At 39.2% G+C, this 23209-nt stretch overlaps 1 protein-coding gene and 1 non-coding gene across 2 annotated transcripts in view; both read left to right on the top strand.

The window, feature by feature from the left end:
• The window catches only part of LOC101661584 (coiled-coil domain-containing protein 170-like), a 36649-nt gene that overhangs the window by 3486 nt on the left and 9954 nt on the right, over nt 1-23209 (top strand). Inside the window, exons 2-5 of the mRNA XM_045287623.1 lie at nt 667-795; nt 10560-10816; nt 17642-17777; nt 22614-22925. Coding sequence (XP_045143558.1) covers nt 667-795; nt 10560-10816; nt 17642-17777; nt 22614-22925 — 834 coding nt within the window. The remainder of the gene's footprint in view (nt 1-666; nt 796-10559; nt 10817-17641; nt 17778-22613; nt 22926-23209) is intronic.
• Nucleotides 5706-5869, top strand: LOC115868937. Its single transcript, XR_004045894.1, has one exon. It is a non-coding gene; the product is annotated as a U1 spliceosomal RNA (small nuclear RNA).

Raw genomic sequence — 23209 nt, forward strand, 5'->3', positions numbered from 1 at the left:
TCAAGTGGGAAGAGAATGTTTTGAAAATGATGATGGCAGAATATGTGCAAATGTGCTTGACACACTGGTGAATGGATTGTGATAAGAGATGTAAGAGGTCCCAACATAAGTACTTAATAAAAATAAGTTTTAAAATATTAATGAAAAATGTTAAATAATACCTTACAAAAACGATAAAATTGTTATTTAAGACAAAAATAATAATTTGTAGAAATGTGATAGTAGGAATTGATTTATAACCATAAATAAAGCAAATACTGGGAAATTTTTTATCAACGGCCATCTATTAGTCCGCGATTCTGTAAGTTTTTATTAGATGTGAAGTGAGATTTCCCCAGATATTTTATGTGTGTTTTCTTGATTCCCACACTCCCAGAAATTATATATATATAGATGTACTACATTTACTTATGGCTGGTGCTAGAAATGGTTGCCCTGTAAGTAATAATTTTGGTGGGGGGAAAAAAGGAAAGGAGCCTTTTAGATTATTATGTTACTTGATTATTTTCCTGGGACCTGTTACATTTGATAGGAAGGCACCTCAAAATGATTATCTTAATCTCCATCCTATTTAGAGTTGCTCCTTTATTTTGTGCAAGCCTGAATTTGAGCTGGAGGCGGCTCAGGCACAGGTGTAGGTAATTAATTTGCAATTTCCATTTGCAGGCTGGTTTTGACCCACCTATTGAAGTGGTTCCCAACAAGAACCCAATCAGGCACAACAAAAGGGCCGCTGACCTGGTTCATCCTGACCTTGCTGGTTTTTCGGTGAAAAACAAGAATCTTTTAGCTGAGGTATACGGGTTAAAACCCTTGGGAAATTATGTCCTTGGGAAGAGCCGGGAAAGACACATCCTGATAAGAGGCTCAGTAGTATCTTAACTCAGGTTTGCTTTTTCCCAAATACGGAATTTTCTTATCACTAGAGAACACCTAGTTCAACCTAAACCTGTCTTTTGCCAGACAGCCCCTTCATAGATTGTGCATGGTTAAGTGCGTTTGAATTCTCTGCCAAAAGCTGAAGTGGTAAGATAGGTTCCTAACTAACTTGACTTACCGCCCCCTTTCCAGAAAAAATTACTCCTGCCCCACTGGCAATGACTAACTTTCATACTGTAGCCCATCATTCAGGATAAAGTGTAGGTTCTGCTTTTGCAAGCCACCTCGGATTGTTACAGTGTCTCCCACGGGACAGTATCCATCCATGTTGGTCAACACTGTGCTAGAACATTGCTATGGGCTGCTATATTCAAAATTTATATAATAATAGTTACAAGTGACATGTATTGAATCAATTTACGAGAGAATGAATTCTCATTTCCAATATATCATTAGTAGATGTACTGATTTTATTTAGTACTCGATGGAAGACCTGAGCAACACCACTAGATAAAAAAAGAGACATTAATGTTTGTAAAAGGTGAGACAGTCTCACAGGTAAACAAAGTCCGAAGTTCAAAGGCCATTGTCATCCTTGAGAGCATTGCGATGTGGCTAATTATGCCCATTCTGCCTCTATGGTAAGGAGCCCAGGTGGACTGCTAACTGAAAGTTTAGTGATTCAAACCCTCCAGCTGCTCTGTGGGGGAAAGTTGAAGTTCTCTGTTCTCATAGACTTACAGCCTGAAAAGCCCTGTGTAACGTCCAGATGAGTCAGAACTGACTCAATGGCAGTGAATTTGGATTTTTAGTTTGTCCTCTCTGGTTTTCTATAAAAATGTTCTCAGCATATTTACATCTATAGATCACCTACCATCCCATTATGTAAGCGCGTTCTGTTCTTAGCTGTCATCAAGTTGGCTCTCTTGGCAACCTGATGTATTAGAGGACCAATGCTGGCCACTCCTACATCTTCCTCACACTTGTCAGTCGTTTCAGTTCCTCGTTGTGACCATCGGGGCAATTCCTCTGACTGGGGTCTTCCCTGCCCTCTTTGGTCCTTCATTTTACCACAAACATTGGCCTCGAGTGATTGCTCCCTCTTGATAACATCATCAAGAGCCCCGATGACTTAGTGGTTTATGTGCTGGACTGTTAGTCACCAGCTGCTCCTTGGGAGAAAAGATGGGGCTTTCTGCTTCCGTAAAGATTGATAGCCTTGTAAACCCAAAGGGGCAGGTCTACTCTGTCCTTTAAGGCACTAGACGGTGGAATATACTCAGTGCCAGTGTGGTTTGGATGACTTGACCAAAGTAAGGAAGCTGTTCATACAGTGTTCTGTTGAGATACAGAAGGTGTTCCTTGCTTCATTTTTAGAAGCAGTCTCCCCAGGGCTTTCTTCTTGGTCTGCCTTGGTCTGGAAACTCCACTGAAACCTGTCTGGCATGGGTGAGCCTGTTAGAATTTGAAATATCAGTGGCATAGCTTCCAGCATCATAGCCACATGCAAGCCAATACAAGGCAATACACTGACAGATGGGTGGTGAAAGTAGCTTTCTATAGTGACCTTATTATCCTGGGCCTCTTTTCTGCCCAAGACTTTATTAAAGGTCTTTTCTTTTTTTGCCATTTCAAATATCAGTAGCCTAGTACCAGGTTTTACTTAAAGAGATATACATTTAGATGAAGATAAATATAAACTCAATGTTGTCAAGTTGATTCCAACTCCTAGTCACCCTATAAGACAGAGTAGAATAGCCCCAAGGGGTATCCAAGACTATACCTCTCTGTCTAGAGAAGTAGAAAGCCACGTCTTCTCCTTCAGAGCAACTGGTGGGTTCACACCACAGGCCTTTGACCACTGTGCATCTCCGGGGTTACTGAATAAATGCCTACCTTCCAATTTTATCTATGGTCATGCTTTCTGGCTTTTAACAGAGAGAGATGAATGGAGCTTACATTTGGATGGAATTTACATAACCACAGTAAATCTTAACAAGACTTTGAGAGATGTTGTATATTTGTTGTTTTTTTCCAGAAAAGTATGATACCAATTTTTGAAACTGGCCACTTTCATTGTGATTGGCATCCTCATTCTTTTCCTCTATAGTTAACCTTACAACTACTGCTTAAGAATTTGTTTTCTTAAAAAAAAAAAGAATTTGTTTTATTAATAGTTAAGATTTGATTTAAAATGTATCTCTCCATTATTAATAAAAGCTTTCAAAATTGTCAAGAAAGATTGTAGATACCTTGCTTAAAGAAATTATGTAAGGAGTATACTGAGTGCTTATATAATTTATGCATCAATACAACCACATAACATGGCCAGAAACTCAAGCAAAATCCAAAATGTGGAATGCGGGATAATTGCTGGTATCAAATGGCTCATGGCTGAAGCAGAGGTTACCGGAGAGATGTTCACCTGTATTTTATTGACTATGGAAAAGGCATTGGACTATGTGGATAATGACAAAATATGGGTGGCATTGAGAAGAATGGGAATTCCAGAACACTTCATTGTGCTCATGCAGAACCTGTATATGGACTAAGAAGCAGTCATTCAAACAGAACCAGTAGATACTTAGTGGTTTAAAACCAGGAAAGATGTGCAAAAGGTTGTATCCTCTCACCATATTTAATCCATATGTTGAGCAAATAATTTGAGAAGCTGAACTATTGAAGAAAAATATAGCATCAGGATAGGAGGAAGATTCACAAACAGCTGTGATATGTTGATGACACACCTTGCTTGCTAAAAGGGAAAAGAATTTGAAGTACTTATTAATGAAGATAAAAGACCACAGCCTTCGGTATGGATTGTGCTTCATGATTGAGGTAGTTAGTTTATTGTGCCAACCTAGCCGATAAACACATGTGGGGTTAAATGAAAGGTGGAGAGATAAATGGCTCGATGAGCCTCGCCTGTCTAGATCTTGGATCTCTTGTTTTCTGATGGTCGGACCAGGGTGCAGCTGCCTTAGCCAGTTCCCTGCTTCAGCTGGCAAGGCCCACTTCCTGCAAGACATCCCTGAGGAGAAGCCACATGGACCTATCCCGATGCAGCCCTTGGTGCTGGAGTAGCTGTGTGGAGACCCCTGCCAGCACTGAGATGCTTACACGTTCACTGACTCGGCTTTCCTCCTGTAGTCAGTGTCATTGTGTGTGTTTTGTGAGATGGAGGAGGACTTTGTGGATTGGTGTTGGATATATGGGTTAATGTTGGATTTGTGGGCTTGGGCAGCACTGGGTTGGAATGTTTTCTTGAGGTGCACTTACCGTTTATTATCTAAAACTCTCTCTTATACATGAGTTTCTGTGGATTTCTTTCTCTCAAGTACCCAGACTAATACAATGATAAAGAAAATAAAAGTCTCACAACTGGATCAATACGCAACATAATGATAAACAGCAAAAAAGTTGAAGTGGTCAAGAATTTTCGTTTTTCTTGGATCCACAATCAATACCCATGGAAACATAGTTAGGAAATCAAATACCACATTGCATTGGACAAACCTACTGCTGAAGATCTTTTAAACGTGTTAAAAAGCAAAGGTGTTACTTGGAAGACTAAAGTGCACCTGACCCAAGCACTGAGCTCCACTGGTGTGTGGGTCACACATTCGGCTGCTAACCACAAGGTCAGATGTTTGGAACCACCAGCTGCTCCTCGGGAAAAAGAGGGTGTTTTCTACTTTTGTTAAGAGGTATAGTCCTGGAGCCCCACAAGGGCAGTTCTGTTCTGTTTTATGGAGTCACTGGGCGTCAGGTTTTGGTTTTTTGTTTGTTTGTTTCTCATTTACATGTGAACTCTGGACCATGAGAAAGGAAGACCTGAAGAAGAACGGAGGCTTTCGAATGAGGCTGTTGGCAAAGAATATTCAGTATTCCACGGACTGCCCGAAGAATGAGCACATCTGTGTTGGAAGCTAAGGTGGCAAGACTTTGTCTCAAAACTTTGGGCATGTCACTAGGAGGGACCAGCGCCGGGAAGGACCTCGTGCTTGGGAGAGAGCCAGCGAACATGAGGAAGACCTGAACGAGCTGAATGGGCACCGTGACGGCGACCGTGCTCACACACCACAATTGGGAGGATGGCACAGCACTGGGCAGTGTTTCTTTCTGTTGAAAGGAGGGCTGCTAGGAATCAGAAAGGACTAGATGGCACCTAAGAATAACAACAATAACTATTTTAAAAGTTCAAAGTACTTTTTAAAAGCACGTCTTGTGTTGTTTGGTGCCATGGAGTCAGTGCGGCCTCGCCCTGCACCATCCTCACAATTGTTCTTCTGTTTGAATGAACACAGTGTGGCAGCCACTGTATTAATCCATCTCATCTTGGCCCTCCCTATTTTTTCTTTGTCCCTCTATTTTACCAAGCATGATGCCTTCTCGACATGCACACAAATCATATGCTAAGTATACGTAGTTTAATCAATTAGTCAGCAACTCAACTCACTGCCATTGAGTTGATCTGACTCACAGCAGCCCTATGGGACAGGGCAGAACTGCCCCGGTGAGTTTCTGAGACGATTTACAAAGTAGGAAGCCTGTCTTTCTCCCTCGGAGCAGCGGGTGGTTTCAAACTGCTGACCTGGTGGCCAGCAGCCCGATAGCGAATGACTACTTCGCCAGAGAGCTCCTCTCAATCGTCAAAGCAGTATCAAAAAGGCTCGACAAGGGCACATTTTAGCCTGCTTTTAGATACTATCTAAGTATGTATTTATGTTTCCATATGACTGTTTTCTACATTTGACATGGATTTATGACATTTTTGGTGGTTTCCCTGTGGCAGTGTTTTTTCTTGTTATAAAGGTAGTGATTTCATACTTACCCGGCAGGGGAGACGCCGTGATCATGAAGGTGGTTTTCCCAGGGCGAGGCTCCCCCAGTGCACTCTGGGTGTGCTGAGTCCTGTGATTTCACCAAATGTGGGAAACTCGGCAACATAATTTGTGGTGGTGCGGGACTGTGTCCGCACACTCCCCTGCCTGGAAAAAAAAAAGTCATGATTTCAACAGACTATTTGACCTTCAGCATGAGTCATCTTTACCTTTTCCATTGCTTGTTATTTAATTCTTTTTTAAAAAAAATCATTTTATTAGGGGCTCATGCTTGTTATTTAATTCTATAGGAATACAAATACCTTGATAAGGCAATTTTTCTGTTTACATCTTGCATTTAATATTTTTTGTAATAATTAATTTCATTTCTTTGTGGGACATTAAAAAATTATCATCACGTGTTTCTGCCCAAAGGAGTCCTGGTGGCATACATAGTGGGTCACTATGAGTTGGCATCAACTAAAGGGCAGTGAGTTTTGGCTTTTGGTTTACAGTATTAGAGAAACAGCTGCAAGAAAGCTATTTGGAAACAGCCAGATATAAAAGGGATAAGGTCAACATGTTCCCTCGGAGATTATGTTGCCTTAAGTTAGACCACATGAAACCCACTGTCATTGAGTCAATTCTGACTCACAGGGACCCTCTACAGCAGCGGTTCTCAACCTGTGGTCGCGACCTCTTTGGGGGTCACCTAAGACCATTGGAAAACACATATTTCCAATGGTCTTAGGAACTGAGACTCCACTCCTCTGTCTGTCTCCAGGCAGGTCTGCTCATATGCAGATATGCTCACATATGAGTACCTGGTGTGAGGACTGTTAGCCATGCTACACCATGCTTCAAGACAAAATTTCTTTTATTTGTCATAGAAATAAATATTTTACAATATTTAATTACATATTATTTTGGTGATGAATCACTATGCTTTAATTATGTTCAATCTCTAACAGTGACAATACATCCTGCATATCAGATATTTACATTATGATTCATAATGGTAGCAAAATTACAGTTAGGAAGTAGCAATGAAAATAATTTTATGGTTGGGGGCTCACCACATGAGAAACTGTATTAAAAGGTCTCAGCATTAGGCAGGTTGAGAACCCGGGCTGTAACAGAAACAGATAGCCTCCTCTTTCACGTGTGGAGCAGCTGGTGGGTTTGAACCACGGCCTTTCTGTTAGCAGTCCCACACTTATTGGACAGTGCCACCAGGACAGTGATATAGAACTAACATTTGCATAGTGCTGAATAGGTTGTTGCTATAGCAGAAATAAGTTAAAATAACATGAAAAAATTGTAACCAACAGCCCAGTGCCCTAAATTAAGAGAAATCTCATGTGTTATCCAGAACTTTCTTTTTGGTTTTCATGAAAATTTAATTTGTGTGAGGATTTAGAGAGTGCTTAATTTGTGTGAGGATTAAGAGAGTGTTTATACACATATGCTGTTTTTCTTCCCATAGCCTAGTAATAAAGCACATTAATAGAAACCCAGAAGGTGCAGCCAGTCCTGGAAGAGGTGAATAGATGGTGTTTTCTACAATACCATTTTTGAAGATAAAATATGTACACCAAACTCACTCACTGCCTGCAAGTAGATGGCAAACCCATAGTGACCCGATTAAACAAGGTAGAATTCCCTCTGTCAGTTTCTGAGACAGTAACTCTCTCTCTCTCTCTCTCTCTCTCTCTCTTTTAAAGATCCTTTTATTGGGGGCTCTTACAGCTCATATAATAATCCATACTTCCATTGTATCAAGCATATTTGTACATGTTGCCATCATTATTTTCTAAATATTTACATTCTATTTGAGCCCTTGGTATCAGCTCCTCTTAACCCTCCCTCCCCCAACTGTAAGTCTTTTATGGGAATAGAAAGGCCCATATTTCTCCCATGTAGCAGCTGGTGGTTTTGAACTGCTGACCTTGTGGATTACAGTCCAACCATTATGCCATCAGGGCTCTAAAATATATACACTAGAATTGATTATTATTTTTAATTGAAAATTTCATTGAGACAATGATAGATTCTCTTTCAGTTATAAGAAATATTAGCAGAGAAATCCCTGGGACACTTTTCCTCATTCCCTTAACAGTAAAACTTCATAGAACTATAGTTAATAGAATAATCAGAGTATTGACACTACAATAGTTCACCAGTCATATTCAGATTTCCCCAGTTTTACTTGTACTCCCTGTGCATGTGTGTTACATTCTATGAAAGGTTATCATTCTTCTTCAAGCACCCTTCACTGCAGTCAAGAGGCTGAATAATTCCAACACAAGAGTCCCTCCTGCTTGCTTCCTTATAGCCATACCTACTTCCTTTCTACCTCCAAACTGTCAACTATGATTCTCTCCTATACCTAAAAAAAATGTAGGTTGAAAAATTGCTGTATCCTCAAAAGTTTAGTATAGAGTAACAGTATAACCTGGCAACTCCATTGTTAGGTAAATAGAAAATTTAAAACATATGATCACACAAACATATGTGCATGAATGGTTATAACATTATTCCTAAGAGTAGAAAAGGAGTAACAAAGTGTTCACAAACTAATAAATAGTTAAGCAAAACATTATCGACACAATGGAATATTATTCAGCCATAAAAGGAATGAAGTACTGATACATACGAAAAAGATGAACGAACCACAAAAACATGATGCCAAATGAAAGAAATTACACATATTTTATGTTTGTATTCATGTGAAATGTCCAGAACAGACAAAATCCATACAAATAGAAAATAGATTCAAGGTTGCTAGGATCTAGGGGAAAGGGAGAAATGGGGAGAGCCTGCTAATGGGGTATCTCGCGGTGGGGATGAAATGTTCTGGAATTGAAGAGTGTGACGATGGAGTGGTTGGAGGACAGTTCTACTTTTCACCACTTAGAGTGGCCATGAGTTGGAATTGACTAGACAGTAACATTTTTCTTTTTAATGGTTGGACAATCTCGTGAGAAGACTAGAAACTACTAATTTAAGAAGGGTGCATTTTAAGAAGGGTGGTTTGTATGGTATGTGGATTATAGTTCAATAAACAAAAGGGGGAGAAAACCCCAATCCAATGTGGATGCAAAATTCTGTAAATATACTAAAAACAACTGTGTACTCAGATGGGTGGATTTATGAGCTGTATCTCAGTAAAGCTGGTTTTCAAATGTTATGTAGATGGAATCATGCACATAGAGCATTTGGGATGGGCTTTTTCACTTGATATAATTCCCTGGGCATTTATCTAACTTGATGTATGTATCCTATGTTTGGCCGCTATAAACAAATCTGCTGAGAACATTCATGTACAGATTTCCATCTCAGAGTTAGCATAAGGATTTAAAAGCATTTTATTAGCTGGTATTGCAGGAGGCAGAGTTCTCTTTACAGAAACTTTTGGTTTGGTTTTGAATACTTTCTGCAGAGAATTAATTCACTAAGCTTATTACTTTACTACTGGTTGTAGAACACTTAAGTATTGGAGTTGTTACGGACTTCTGTCCCTACTGCTTGAAATAGCAAAACAGATTTCAGAATTTTGTCACAACATCCTCAAAAACTGACTTTAGATGATAAGCAATTTAGCATTGAGAGGTGAAATTTCATTCTTGTGATATCCAGATTTCTAGATCTCGTGGAGGTGGGGGTGACCTATCAGGCCTTTGCCCGGGGATGATCATTGGACTTTGGTCCTTGAGAGAACCGGTTTCTCAAAGTCACCCGGGTCAAACACTGGTCTAGAAACACTGGAAAGGAGCTTTTGTCTTAGGTGCTGTGTTCTTTTGAAGATAGAGTCTATGTGCTGTCAGTGTCCAAGGTCAAATTAGAAGCAGTATTTCAGGATAAGTAGTTGTTATATAAACACGAGTCTGGCCCTGTTTCCATGGCAACGTTGACAACATGCCTACTATGAGAAGCTTTGGAAATTCTTCTTTGGAGCAATTTTGACTTGCTAGGTGAAATGTGAGTCTGGTTTGAAAATTATATATTAAGTAGACTTCAATCTATTTTTATTAGTGGTTTAACATGATTTTTGTTATAACACTATTTGTTTCCATTTCCATCTCGGTATCTTCCTCAAAAACCAAACTGTGCTGGCTCTCCTGGGTCACTTTTCCTCCCACAAGCTATCCATCACTCTACAATCTCTTCTTTCCTTTATCTGCCTTTAAATCAATTGCCTGTTTAATAAACTGAAGCCTTGCTCTTTCTCCTGACCCTTCTGTACACCTACTTCTTGATCAGCACAAATAAGGCCAGGAACCAAATGGTGTAACCATAGGCCTTTATAGAGGCTTGGGGCCCTAGTGCTGTAGTGGTTATGCTTTGGGCTACTACCCCCAAGGTCAGCGGTTCAAACTATCAGCAGCACCCCAAGAGATGAAGCTCTCTGCTCCCATGAAGAGTCACTATCTCATGAGTCAGAGTAGAGTCTATGGCAGTGAGTTTTTCTTTTCTTTTCCTTTTAGGTAAGAGGACTATGAATATGCCCCCTGCAGGTCACATTGTAAAGCACAACTTCTGTGACCCACAGATACATATCTCTTCTGGTGGGGATTAGAGAATTCACTATTGGTACTCTAGTAACAAAAGTTAAACAAAAGATTTAAGTTTTAATGTTGATAAGAGTAAAATCATGCTCCATGCCATATGTGCCAATTTAATTTTATTTTAAAAATGTTTCTAACACTATAATACACTTGTTATATTTGAAAGGCTTCATTTTATTATATAATACTGCATAGCTTAAATAAATATACCCATTAAGATATTAAAATCCCGACTTAAAAAAAAATCAGTGATAAATGATTGTAAGTAATATTTTCCCTTTCTCATTAGCTAAGAAATCTTCAAAACAAACTTCTCGTCAAAGAAACTTCATTGCAAGAGATGAAATCTGAGCTAGAAAGTTACAAGGAAAATAACGTGCAACAGCTGTTCCAGATCCTGTCCCTGAGGAAGGACATTCAGGACCTCGAGGAACTTATTGCTTCGCTAACCAGAATTAAGTCTTTGAAAAACACCAATATTCAGAATCTTGAAAGAGGCAACTGGGATTTAACTGAACGAATTATAGAACTAGAAAATCGTTTAAGGTAGGGAACCTTCCAGTTTCTTTGTTCTTCAAATATGTCTGTCATTAGTTTGTAAATAGTAAAAGAATCCCATACTCCTGATTGGTCACAAAATTTAAATCTACTCGAATTTCACTTGATACCAGACCCAACCATATTAAATTTAATGAAAACATTTTAAAATTGACGTGTAATTCACTGGCCATAGAAGTCACCTTGTCTATCTTTGATTTAGTGGTTGTAGATCCATCCAAACACCAAAGCCAAACAAGCAAACTTACCGCCAGCAAGTCAATTCCAACGCATAGTGACGCTGTTGGACAAGGTGGAACTACCCGTGTCCCACAGCATATTTTGTCACCCCCCAAAGAAACCCCAAACGGTTAGCAGCCATTCCTCACTCCCCTCCTCGCACTCCCAGGTCTTGGCAAACATGGACCTTCTTCTATCTGTGTGGGTTTGCCTCTTCTAGGCATTTTGTATGAATGGACTGGCTTTTTGTATCTGGCTTCTTTCATTCAGCATGTATCCATACTTCATTCCTTTCTATGGCTGAATATTATGAATATATGAATATAACTCAGTGAGTCAATGGCAACTCATAGCACCTCTTAGGTCATTCTCTCACTCACTACCATCGCGTCAATGCCAACTTACAGCGGCCCTTTAAGGTAGGATTGAAGTGACCTTGTGGGCTTCTGAGATTGTAACTCTACAGGCGTAGATAGTCCAGTCTTTCTCCCATGGAGCTAACTGCCGGTGGGATCGAAATGGTGACCTTAAGTCACCGTGTGTAACCAATACCCAGTAGGGCTCCTCGAGGGACGAAGATGAAGCTTTCGACTCCCATAGTTTCAGTCTCGGATACCCATAGGGGCAGTTCTGCCCTGCTCTGTAGGGGGAATGAGTCAGAGTTGACAATGGCAGTGAGATATGAATATAGTGCATTTTGTTTATCTGTTCATTTGATGATCATTTGGGCTTCTACTTTGCTATGAATAATTCTGTTATAAGCTTTCATGAACAAGTTTTTATGTGAATACATGTTTTGATTTCTCTGGGTATACATACCTAAGGAATGGAGTTGTTGGATCATGTCTGACCTTTTTTTTAAAAATCATTTTATTGGGGCTTGTCTGCCCTTTTCTTTTTTTCGTCTGACCTTTTAAACAGGACCTTGTCACTGTTTTCCAGTGTAGCTGCTCCATTTTACATTCCCATCAGTAATGCATAACCACCCCAACAACAAAAAAAGTGAGTTTGGTTAAACTCACTGCCATTGAGTCAATGCTGACTCATAGTGACCCCCTGTAGGTTTCCAAGACTGTAACTGTTATGGGAGTAGAAAGCCCAGTCTTCCTCCTGCAGATTTGCTGGAGATTTTAAACTGTTGACCATGCAGATTGCATCCCAGTGCATAACCACTATACCACCAGGGCTCCCAGTAATGCATGCATAAAGGGTTCCAATTTATCCACACCTTCCACAAGCCTTGTCTGTCTTTGGGGTATCTCCATCTAGTAGTTATACTGCGGTATATTGTTGTGATTTTGATTTTGATTGGCCTAGTGACTAAAGAGGAACCCTGGTTACTCGATGGGCTGAGGTCCTTAAGATCACCAGTTCGATCACACCAGTGGCTCTGTTGGAGAAAGATAGGAGTATTTACCCCATTAAGAGTTACAAATCTCAGAACCCACAGGGCCAGTTCTATCTGGCATCGGCTTGATGGTGGTGAGGGAGAGAATGACTCAAGAGGTCCTCTGGAAGCACAGTAGGTTACGCGTTGGGCTGCAAAGGTTAGCAGTTGGATACCACTAGCTGCTCTATTGGAGAAAGCTAAGGCTTTCTATTCCTGTAAAGATCTATAGGCCTGGACACTCAAAGGGGCAGTTCTACAGTGGCCATTGGGTTACTGTGGGTTGGAATTGACTAGATGGCAGTGAGTTTGGGTTTTGGGGAGAATGAAAAGGAAAAATTGTCAGGTAAGCACTGGACAGGTAACCACCAGGTGGGAGGTTCAAACTTCCAGCCTTTCTGGGAAAGAAAGATGAGGCTGCCTGTTTCTAGAAAGATTTACAGCCTTGGAAACCCTAGTTAGGGCTGCTCAACTCAATGACAATGGCTAATGCTTAATCAAAGGAGCCCTGGCCCCTAGTGGGTTATGTGTTGGGATGCTAACCCTAACCACAAGATCAACACTTGGAACTCCCCAGCTGCTCCACAGGAACAAGTGGAGGCTTCCTGCTCCTATAAAGATTTATAGCTTATGAAACCCCATGGAGGATCACGATGGATTGGAATCTCTCCAAGGCAGTGGGTCCGTTACTAATGGCTAAAGAAGGCCCCCTGGTGGTACACTGCTTAAGCACATGGCTGCTAAAGAACAGGTCAGCATTTTGAACCAGTAGTTCCCCGTGAATATTAGAGCCAAGAGAATCCTATAGGATACTTCTGTCACCTGGGATTGCTATGACTTGAAATCCAGGCGATTTCAACTCTTAGTGACCCTATAGGCTAGAGTAGAACTGCCTGTGGGTTTCAGAGACTGTAAATCTTTATTATTTTTTAATCGTTTTATTAGGGGCTCATGCAACTCTTATCACATGCATACATACATCAATTGTCTTTACATGAGCAGAAAGTCTCCTCTTTCTCCCCAGGAGCAGACTGGTGGGTTCTGCTGACCCTGTGGTGAGCAGCTCAATGCATAACCACTGTGCCACAGGGGCTCCTTCTTAGCCCATACAGATAGGACTGAAAAGAGCACAATGCTCATGAGCGAACTTTAAAAAAAACAGTTCATGATTGTTTTGTTTGAAGACGTTTTCAGGCAGTAGTTTTGGTTCAAGGTTTTCAGGGCAAAATGATTCAGGAACTTATCCAGCTTCCGTGGCTCCAGATGTTTAGGGTCCGTGAGAATAAAAAATTCTGTTCTGCATTTTCTCCATTTTGATCAGGATCCCTCTAACGAATCTTTGTACATAATGCTCAGTAATGGTAGGCAAGTCGCACCCAATTCCTTGGGTCTCCTGGTAAAGAAGGCATTTGTTCATAGGGGCAATTAGCCACCCATTCTGTGTCCTCGCCTATTCCTGCCTCTCCTTCCCCAGGTGCTCCAGGGCAGTAGAGACCAATTGTGCTTTGCTTGACTGTTTGTAAACTTGGACTCCAGGAATTTCTCAAGGAACTAGGAGGTAGAACAGAGGCATTAAACACGTTATTATGCCATTTTACTGGGAAGTCCCATGAAACCATGACACTAAACTTCCAACTCCAGGAACGTATCCCACGAGGTGCTTTATTTTATGTAGGCAGCCTCAGCATCTCTTTTGGTGATGGTTGTATCAGTTGTATTTTTTTAAATTTTATTTTGTTTTCATTAGTTATTTTGTCTATTTTGCCTTTTATTTGTAATGTTCAGACCATCTACTTCCAAATTAACTGCTGAAATTGTAGGATTTAAATCTACCATATTGAAAAAAAATCTACCATATTGTTATGCATTGCTTATTTATCCATCTGTTCTTTTTCCCTGTATTATTCCTTTATCACCTCATTTTGAATTGCTATTTTGTTGGTGGTGGTGTATTTTTTTTCTTACTATTTTTCATCTTCTCCTGTTTCAACTATTTATTTAGTTAAAGCATTTTATGCTTAATTATGGGGGCATTTATTTCTAGGTCAGAATAGGAGAATTCATTATGACCATGAGGTGTCACAATACTTTTTCTTCTCCTCAAGGGCTCCGCTTACTTGTCAAGAAAAGGTCCTTCAGAAAGGGAAATGATACCTCCTTCCTCTTAAACAATAAAAACACACAAACATTTTAACAAAATAATATTTATAAATTATCAAGGGTTCATGTGGGAAGGGGGGGCAGGGAGGGAGGGGAGAAATGAGGAGCTGATACCAAGGGCTCAAGTAGATAGCAAATGTTTTGAGAATGATGATGGCAACAAATGTACAAATGTGCTTGACACAATGGATGTATGGATGGATTGTGATAAGAGTTGTATGAGCCCCCAATAAAATGATTTTTTTTTTTTTTGAGGCTGTAATTCTTTTTTTTTTAATATTTATTTATTTATTTTTTTAAAAAACATTTTATTAGGGGCTCATACAACTGTTATCCCAATCCATACACACATCAATTGTGTAAAGCGCATTTGTACATCGTTTCTCAAAACATTTTCTCTCCATTTAAACCCCCGACATTAGGTCCTCATTTTTCCCCTCCCTCCAATTTTAAAAAAAGAAAAGAAACATTTTATTGTGCATTTGGTGAAGTTTCATTTTCTCAATCAATAACCCATAAACAAACTCTTTTGTGACATTGGTTCCAATCCCAGCAGTGTGTCAACATTATACCTATCTCCTCCCTGACAACCCATTTCCTTTCTTTCTTTTTTTTTGACAGCCATTTTCATTAGTCCGATTTTCCTGTCCCTTCCTATCATCTCATCTTTGGTTTTCAGCAAACGCTGCTCTACTGGTCTCCATAGTTGATTGTTCTGAGCAGTTGCTTGTTTTATAGTCCCCTCTCTTATTTGACTGAAAGGTAGCCTCCAAAGGGTGTCTCTGGTTTCAAGTTAGAACCTTTTCTTAGGGTAGTAGTCTCAGGAGTGCTTCTAGTTTCCTGTCAACCAGGACATCGGATCCTTTTTTTTTTTTTTAAGGCCAGTTTAACCAGATCCATCTATTGTGGCCTTGGTTGGAATGATTGACAGTGGCAGCCAGGCACTATCTAGTTCTTCTGGTCTTAGGTTAGAGGATGCTGTGTGTGGCTCATGTGAGCCATTAGCCCTTAGGACTAATTGTTTCCTAGCATTCTACTTTGTCTCTGTTCTTCTGTTCCTCACTCCAGGCAGGGAGTGACCAAGAGTTGCTTCTTAGATACCACTTACAAGCTTTTAAGAAACTACTCACCCGTCTCAAATGAGACCAGTATCTTTATAAATTGTGTTTTGCTGATGGATCTTAGTGTCCCCCTCCAAGACTATTCCTGTACTAACTTTGAAATGATCATTTCATTTTTACCCTAAACTCTGTTTATAAAACACACAGTTAATTTAGTACAATCTAAGACATTATAATTGACATCCATTTATCTGTTTCATATCCTTGTCCTAGTATATTTTATTCCATGTTTTGAATCCCATAAAAATGTGTGGTTATGTATATGTTTTAAAATTTGATGTATTAATTTTTGTTTCCTTTCAAAGTCACTCTTTCTGGCGGTGTTCATTCCTTCCTCCAGTTCTGTGCAGTTACAGGGGTCATTTCCCTTGGTCTTTCTTATGAGTGGTTCTTTCTTCCTTCCTTCCTTCCTTTCTGGCATGATTCTTCTTTCAAATGTTTTTGCCTCTTAAACCATGTGTATTTTCATCACCATCTATAGGAGGTATTTTCCCTGAGTAGAGCACTCTGGGTTGGCAATATCTTATTTCAGTCTTTTACAGCATCAACTAGCTATTTTCTGCCTTTTGTACTTTCAGTTGAAAAAAATCAGCCGTACATATTACTGTTGTACCTCTGAAGGTTATGTAAACTTTTTCTGGCTTCTTTTAATTGTCAGTGATTTGACTATGACGTGGCCTAGTATGGCTTTCTTTGTATCTACCCTATTGGGATTTCAGACCTGACTGAATCATATTTTAAGAGGTTTGGAAAATCCTTAGGAATCCTTTTTTTTTATTCTTTCAAATATTGTGTCTGTCTCATTCTGTTTCTACTTTTAAATTTTTAAAATAATTTTATTGGGGGCTCATACAACTTATCATAATCCATGCATCCATCCATTGTGTCAAGCACATTTGTACGTTTGTTGCCATCATCATTCTCAAAACATTTTTTCTTTCTCCTTGAGCCCTTGGTATCAGCTCATTTTTTACTCCTCCCTTCCCCACCCTCCCTCCCTCATGAACCCTTGATAATTTATAAATGATTATCATTATTGTTTCTACTTTTTAAAATTAAATTCTATTTGATAGGAAACTTGAATAACTTACATAATCTCTTTTGACCAAACTCCAATTCATTAATTCTGCAAACTTTAGACTTTAGGGAGAAGAGGACAAAAGAAACATGGAATTAGGGTTAAAGTATTCCCAGGATCATTTGGGGTAGAGGATCTCTGGGTAAAGTCCTGGAGTGCTAACTGAAAGGTCAGCAGTATGAATGAAGCACCTCTGCTCCAGCGGAGAAAGATGTGGCAGCCGTGGAAACCCTTTGGGCAATTCTATTCTACCTTGTGCTGGAGAGTCACTTGAATGGGAGTCAACTCTACACAGTTAATTGGTTGCCTAGTTCTAGGGAGGAAATATTGCCAACTTTTCACAATTAGTACTCAAAATAAGCACCAAAATATAATTAGCTTTTTGCATTTCAAAACTTATGTATCTGATGATAAAGCACGTTTGCACATATGCATTGCTATTGCTTTATCATTAGGTCTAATTCTTTTCCCCTTCATCAAATCCCAACTGAATTTAGGTATTGTTCTCATTCAGGTATTGTTAAAATAGGAGTACTTGTATTTATGTAGGACCTCTGGTCATCACAATATTACCATAGTTCCAGACAGACATTTGTACACAAGTTTCCCCTTGAAACTAATGGCTTCAATACTGATCTCTCATAGGAGCATTACTACAGTTCTGAACACAGGTTTCCCCCACCCCACCATTGCCCTCCACAAATACTTAGGTAACTGGACAGCTGTTTTCATAAAGCATTTTGATTTGAGACAAAAGATACTTTAAATGGAGGTATTTTCTTATTTTCTCACTGGGATTTTTAAATTGGTTGTTTCCTGATATTGTTACTATTGATAATCCTCCACAGGGTGCATCTGGTTGAAAGAGAAAAGGCAGAGTATAAAGCTGATATGTTGGAAAAACAGTTAATAATTGCCAACGGATGCACTCCTTATGTGAATATGAAAGAGCAGGAAGATTCTATGGATATTTTCTTGATGAAGGTAAGAACAAGTTTTGATTGACTTTTGAAGAAAAAGGATTTGTATTCCTTCAAGAGTGAATTGATAAATGCTGAGTGATTTGTTCATTGATGGCTTAATGGAGAATCAAAAAACCATACAGCCTGGTTGACTGGGGAGCCTTTCTGATCTATGGAGATAAATGCAATAAGGATTTGAAGGTCTCAGCGATATTGGGGAAAAAAAGGAATATAGAGATGAGGCTGTTAGAGAAGTGGGAGGACAGAAAATGGCTAGAGAGTAAAATACTATATTTTAAATGAATTTAGTTCTTGCTGATGACTAAATCCCAGGTCTGGTGTGAATGGTTGAAGAGGGTTGTGGGTGAAAGTCATTGGAATTAAGGAGGCATAGAAATTACAAACCAAAATTGTTGGATGGTTCGTCTACATTGGTCATTGAGATCTTAATGTCTATTGCTTTGTATGAGGAGCCCTGGGAGTGTAGTGTTTGAGTTGGGCTGAGTTCCCCATGGTCAGCAGTTTGAAACCACAGCAGCTAGCTCTGGGGGAGACAGACTGGGCTTTCTACTCCTGCTCAGTCACAGTCTGGGAAACCCACAGGGGCTCACTCTGAGTCAGCATTGACTCAATGGCAGTGAGTCTGTTTTTTGGTGTTGCTTTATCTGGCATAGGTTAGGTTTAGAAGAAAGTGAGTCTGGTCCTCAATTAACAGTGATTCATAGGAAGAGTAAGAGGTTTTACAGAATCCTGATGGAGGAGGATGGGAGCCAGACTGTTGTCAAGGAAATGGTCAGTGTTTGTGTCCAAATTCTTAGACTACAATAGTTTATATTATAGTATAATAACAACTGTATAATGATTATATCATATAATCTCAATGTAAAACAAGGTCTTACATGGCCCACTGTCAGCAATTACTTTTAAAATTACTGTGATTTCTATCTTTATTTGTATCGCTCAAGTGATTTGCTGTAACACTTCTTGCATTTTTTATCACTTCTCTTACAAATCTCTCCTATCTCTTTAAAAACTCTCCCAGATCCAGAGTCCAGTCAGCTTTGAAATTTCTTCTTCTTCCCTTTAGTCAGCCCCCTTTTCTCCTTTTAGTGATGCAGGTTGATCATTAATTCAACAATTCTAGTTCTCCTTTTGTTTTCCAGTTTCCCATGACAAAAAGCCCAGGAACTTTACCCACTCACGCAGTTCCCAGAGTTGAAGGGGACGGGACGGCGGAGGGAAACCTGGGCTGAACGTAAAAGAGTAGAATTCTCCTGTGGGTGGTGTAGGAAAGGAGAATTACAAGCATTATTCTCCAACCACCATCATATTTACAACGAAAAGGATTACAGGGGACACAAGAGAAAGGTTAGGGGGAGAAATGTAAAGAATTGGATGATAGAAACCAGAAGGGAATAAAATGATAAGACTTCTTTGATGAGGGGTTGAGAGCAGAAGAAAATCTTGTCCTTTGGGTTCGATAATGGTGGTTAAAATGAATCTCGAATTCTGGATATATTTTGAATTTAAGACAAGAATTTTTTATACATGTATTTAGTTGTAATGACGATAGAGGCTTTTTGTTTTTGTCATGTAGTTTCTCAGCCTTTCTTTCATGGTGTCATATTTTAAAAGCAAAGGCCAGTTGTTTAGATATTTAAGTTTGTCTTAAATATTTCATTTCCTCATGAATAGATTCAGGATGGCACTCTAAATAAATGATTTTTTTTGGTCCTCTGGGTATCATATCTAGAAGTACATTGTGTTGTCTTAATTAATAGTCCCTATTTTACCTTTAGGTTCTAATATCCCTTGCAGTGGCTATGCAGAACTCAACAGATAATACTCAAGATTAAAGGGTTTATGAAGGAAGTTAACAGGTTGTAATGCCAGTGAGAAATGATCAGGATACAGTTGTTTTTCCGCAGTCCTTTCAGGTCTGCTAACAAATGCCCAAAGGGGCATACCACTCCACTGTAAGCCTCAACCTGAAGGAATTCAGCAACCCAGCTTCCCCAATTAAGTGGCTAGAGGCACACCCCACTGCACAAGCCAACCTCTTGTGCCAAAGCACTCAGCTTTACTTATTCAGTGGGCTAGGAAATCCATTCTGTTTCATGTTCTGACTCCTGGATCTGCTGCTATTGCTCCTCTGATGTCACAGCTGCCTTCTGGATCCAGCAGGTTCACTGTATAGGGATCTTGGGTCCAGAGGACATGATCTACTCCTGGCTCTTGCTGGTAATGAGACCCTGCCCCCTGCTTCTCAGAGGTCTCATTTTATACAAACCAGAATGGCATTTCAGGAGATTCTGTTCACAATTACTCACAGGTAAATCCTATCAGTAGCTCTCCCCCACTTTCTTACTAGACCTATTCAGGCAAAGGTTGTTTGGTGGGAATTAGAGATTTTGGTTGGAAAAGCCACATTAAATCATTCACTATTCTTGCATACATGATGTCTTTTCTTTTTTTTTAAACATTTGATTGTGTCTTAGGTGGAAGTTTACATAGCAAATTAGTTTTTCCTTCAATAGTTCGTATACAAATTGCTGTGTGACATTCGTTGTAATTACCACAGTGTGTCAACGCGCTCTTTATTTCTACCCTGTATTCCCTGCTTCTATTTGTCTGGTCATGATGCCTTTTTTTTGACACCTGTTGACAATGCTACATTTATTTACTTGGTCAATTAATGTGAATAATTGATATTATTTCATTTTCCTTCATTATGACATTAACTTAATTACTCATTTTACTTTATTACATATGCACAATAAATTTTTGGTTTGCGATTCTCTCTTCTTGCACAATGATTTTAAACTAACAATGCCCACATTCATACTAACAAGTTCATTGAATAGAATTGAAGATTTTCCTTTATCCTGAGTTATGACCTAAAGTACAAACGTTTACATTGCCAGGGTTGCAGAGTACTTTTTTTCTGAAAAGGAGGCAGTAGACCTAATAACTCTGGGAACTTATGGTCTAAACTATAAAATCCAGAGAAGGCTCTAACATCTATTCGTGATTTTAGACCTGTATTTTTTCCTTTTCCCTATAGGTTACTACTGGAAATTTCTTTAGTGTATCTTGCCATTGAGTCCTTTAACAATATAAGCAAATACATACACATTTTTTACTCACCATCTCTCCAATATAGCATACTATCACTCTTATAACCCCTGGAATTACTATATGAAAGTAAAACTATATGTTCATAACTACTTTGAAGTAATTTATAGTGTTTCATTGTATATGGATGCATCAGAGTTTACTCAATGACTATGGGTTTTTTTCCCCAGTTTTGCTTCAATACTATAACTGGTGCTACAATGATTACCATATGCCCATTCATGAATATAGGCCAGGACTAGGCAACAAACATACTGTTTGTTAAAGTATCTGTGTAAAAGTTGCCATAATGCGAACTAACAACACAATGTCAATTTTTCCATGAGTATATATACAAAGCCGTTCTGGATTCATTAACATTAGAAATCAGCTTTTGACTTTGGATATGACAGACTGAGATCCAATGAACTCAAACAAATCCTATATGTGTTTTCCTTACCCTTCCAGAATGTTATTTATCATTCAACCATAAGTTACCTAATATATTAGCAATTTCCTTTTACTTCAATTATTGGTGGTACTTTGTTTCATTCTACCCCCACCCAATATTCCTTGTACTACTTTTCTTACCCTCTTCTACATCTGATGTCGTTCATTTATGCTTTTCATTATCATTAAATGTTGCTCTGTGACCACAACTAAGACTTTATCATAACATCCAACTCCCTGGCAAATTTTTCCCTATTGGTTTGAGGAATCACTGGTGCCCAAACTAGTTTATCAGTTTAAAAATGCTGATTTAAAAAATTCCATCATCACTTCTTGGCCTTTTGGCTAAGATCAAGTGTTGTAAAAAATTCCATCATTCTTTCACTTATTAAAAAAAAATTGTGATTTTGGTAAAAGTTCACAGAGCAATTGGTTTTTCATGAAAAATTCATATGCATTTTTTATGACAGATTGCAATTTCCACCATATTACTGTAATAGGACTCTTCCCACTTCTTCCGTGTGTTTACCACTCCTGTTCTTCCTTTCCTAACCCTTTCTGCCTTCTGAAATTTGTCCTAGGTAAATACTGCCCTTTTCATCTTGAATGGTTGATTGTTCTAAGGAGTAGGTACCTCCCTTGTGTAATTATTGTTCACCTTCAAGGCCTGTCTGTTGTTTGTCTGGAAGTTGACTCAGGGATGAGTTCGGTTTCAGGCTTGAAGGGTATAAGTGTCAAATCTCAGGAGGTCCACCTGTTCTTTTTTATGATTGAGGTTTGTTCTATCCAGGACCTCTACTATGATCCCTTTTAGAGTAGTCAGTAGTGGTAACAGGGCACCATTACTTCTTCTGGTCTCAGGGTCATGCAGGCAGGGGTTAGCATGGTCCATTAGTCTTTTGGACTAACTGTTTCTACACATCTTTGATTTTCTTCACTGCTTTTTGTTCCTGGATGAGGAGAGACCAATAGTTTCACTTTAGATGACCTCATTAGCTCACTTTTTTTTTTTTTAATGTAAAGAGTTTATCTTCACTGACTAGGGCGGTTTGGTTAGCTGCCTTTTCCATGTTCTCAAAATAGTTTCTTCATACTTCAACATCTCTTGCTGTTCTAATTTGCTCTTTGGAATATATTCCTCTTGTCTCTCTGATAATTCCATAACTTTCTTTTACTTGAGGGTCATTTTTCTTGAGGCTTTCTGCTTTACCTGCCTTTATTTCAAAAGAAGGGAAATAGATGTTTCCATATTCACTTTTACATGGGAAGTTAACCTGTATGTTGGCAAATTTAGGATAAGGAAGAAGCTATGCTGACCAAGAACCTTGAGAGAGGCATTTTTCACTTCGAAGGACCACAGGATGCACAGAATATCTGGGACAAATGTCTCCAAGATTTGATCCACAAGGAAAAACAAATGTCTGAGTTAGACATACCTCAATGTGCATTCGACGGGGAAACGCAAACTACGCAGTCTCAGTATCAGAATTTCCTTGATCAATTAGCTATTCTTCTGAGCAACAGTGTTGTCCCAATACCAGCCACAGAGGAAGCTGTGAAACAGAGGATTCAGGAAATTGGTGCAAATGAACAGTCTTGGAAGTTTGTAAGTACATTGAGAGAAAAGCTATTCTTTCTAGTTCTTTTTATGTTAGATTTTAATATTAGCCAATTTTATAAATTTTGTCACTCTGAGTTTTAACTTTGTGTTTATTTTCATAATTAGAGTAAAGGAGAGGTTTGTCTACTACTGTAGCAGTGTAGTGTAGCATGGTGGTTAAAAGCAGAGAGCCCAGCAGAAACCCAAGCTCTGCCATTTGCCAGCTGTGTGTTCTTGGGCACGTTCTGATCTTCTCTGTGCCCCAGCTTCATTTATAGAATGGGGCAGAG

Source organism: Echinops telfairi, unplaced genomic scaffold, assembly GCF_000313985.2.
Source record: "Echinops telfairi isolate 266 unplaced genomic scaffold, ASM31398v2 ScPeMD7_18;HRSCAF=68, whole genome shotgun sequence".
NCBI classification, from domain to species: Eukaryota; Metazoa; Chordata; class Mammalia; order Afrosoricida; family Tenrecidae; genus Echinops; species Echinops telfairi.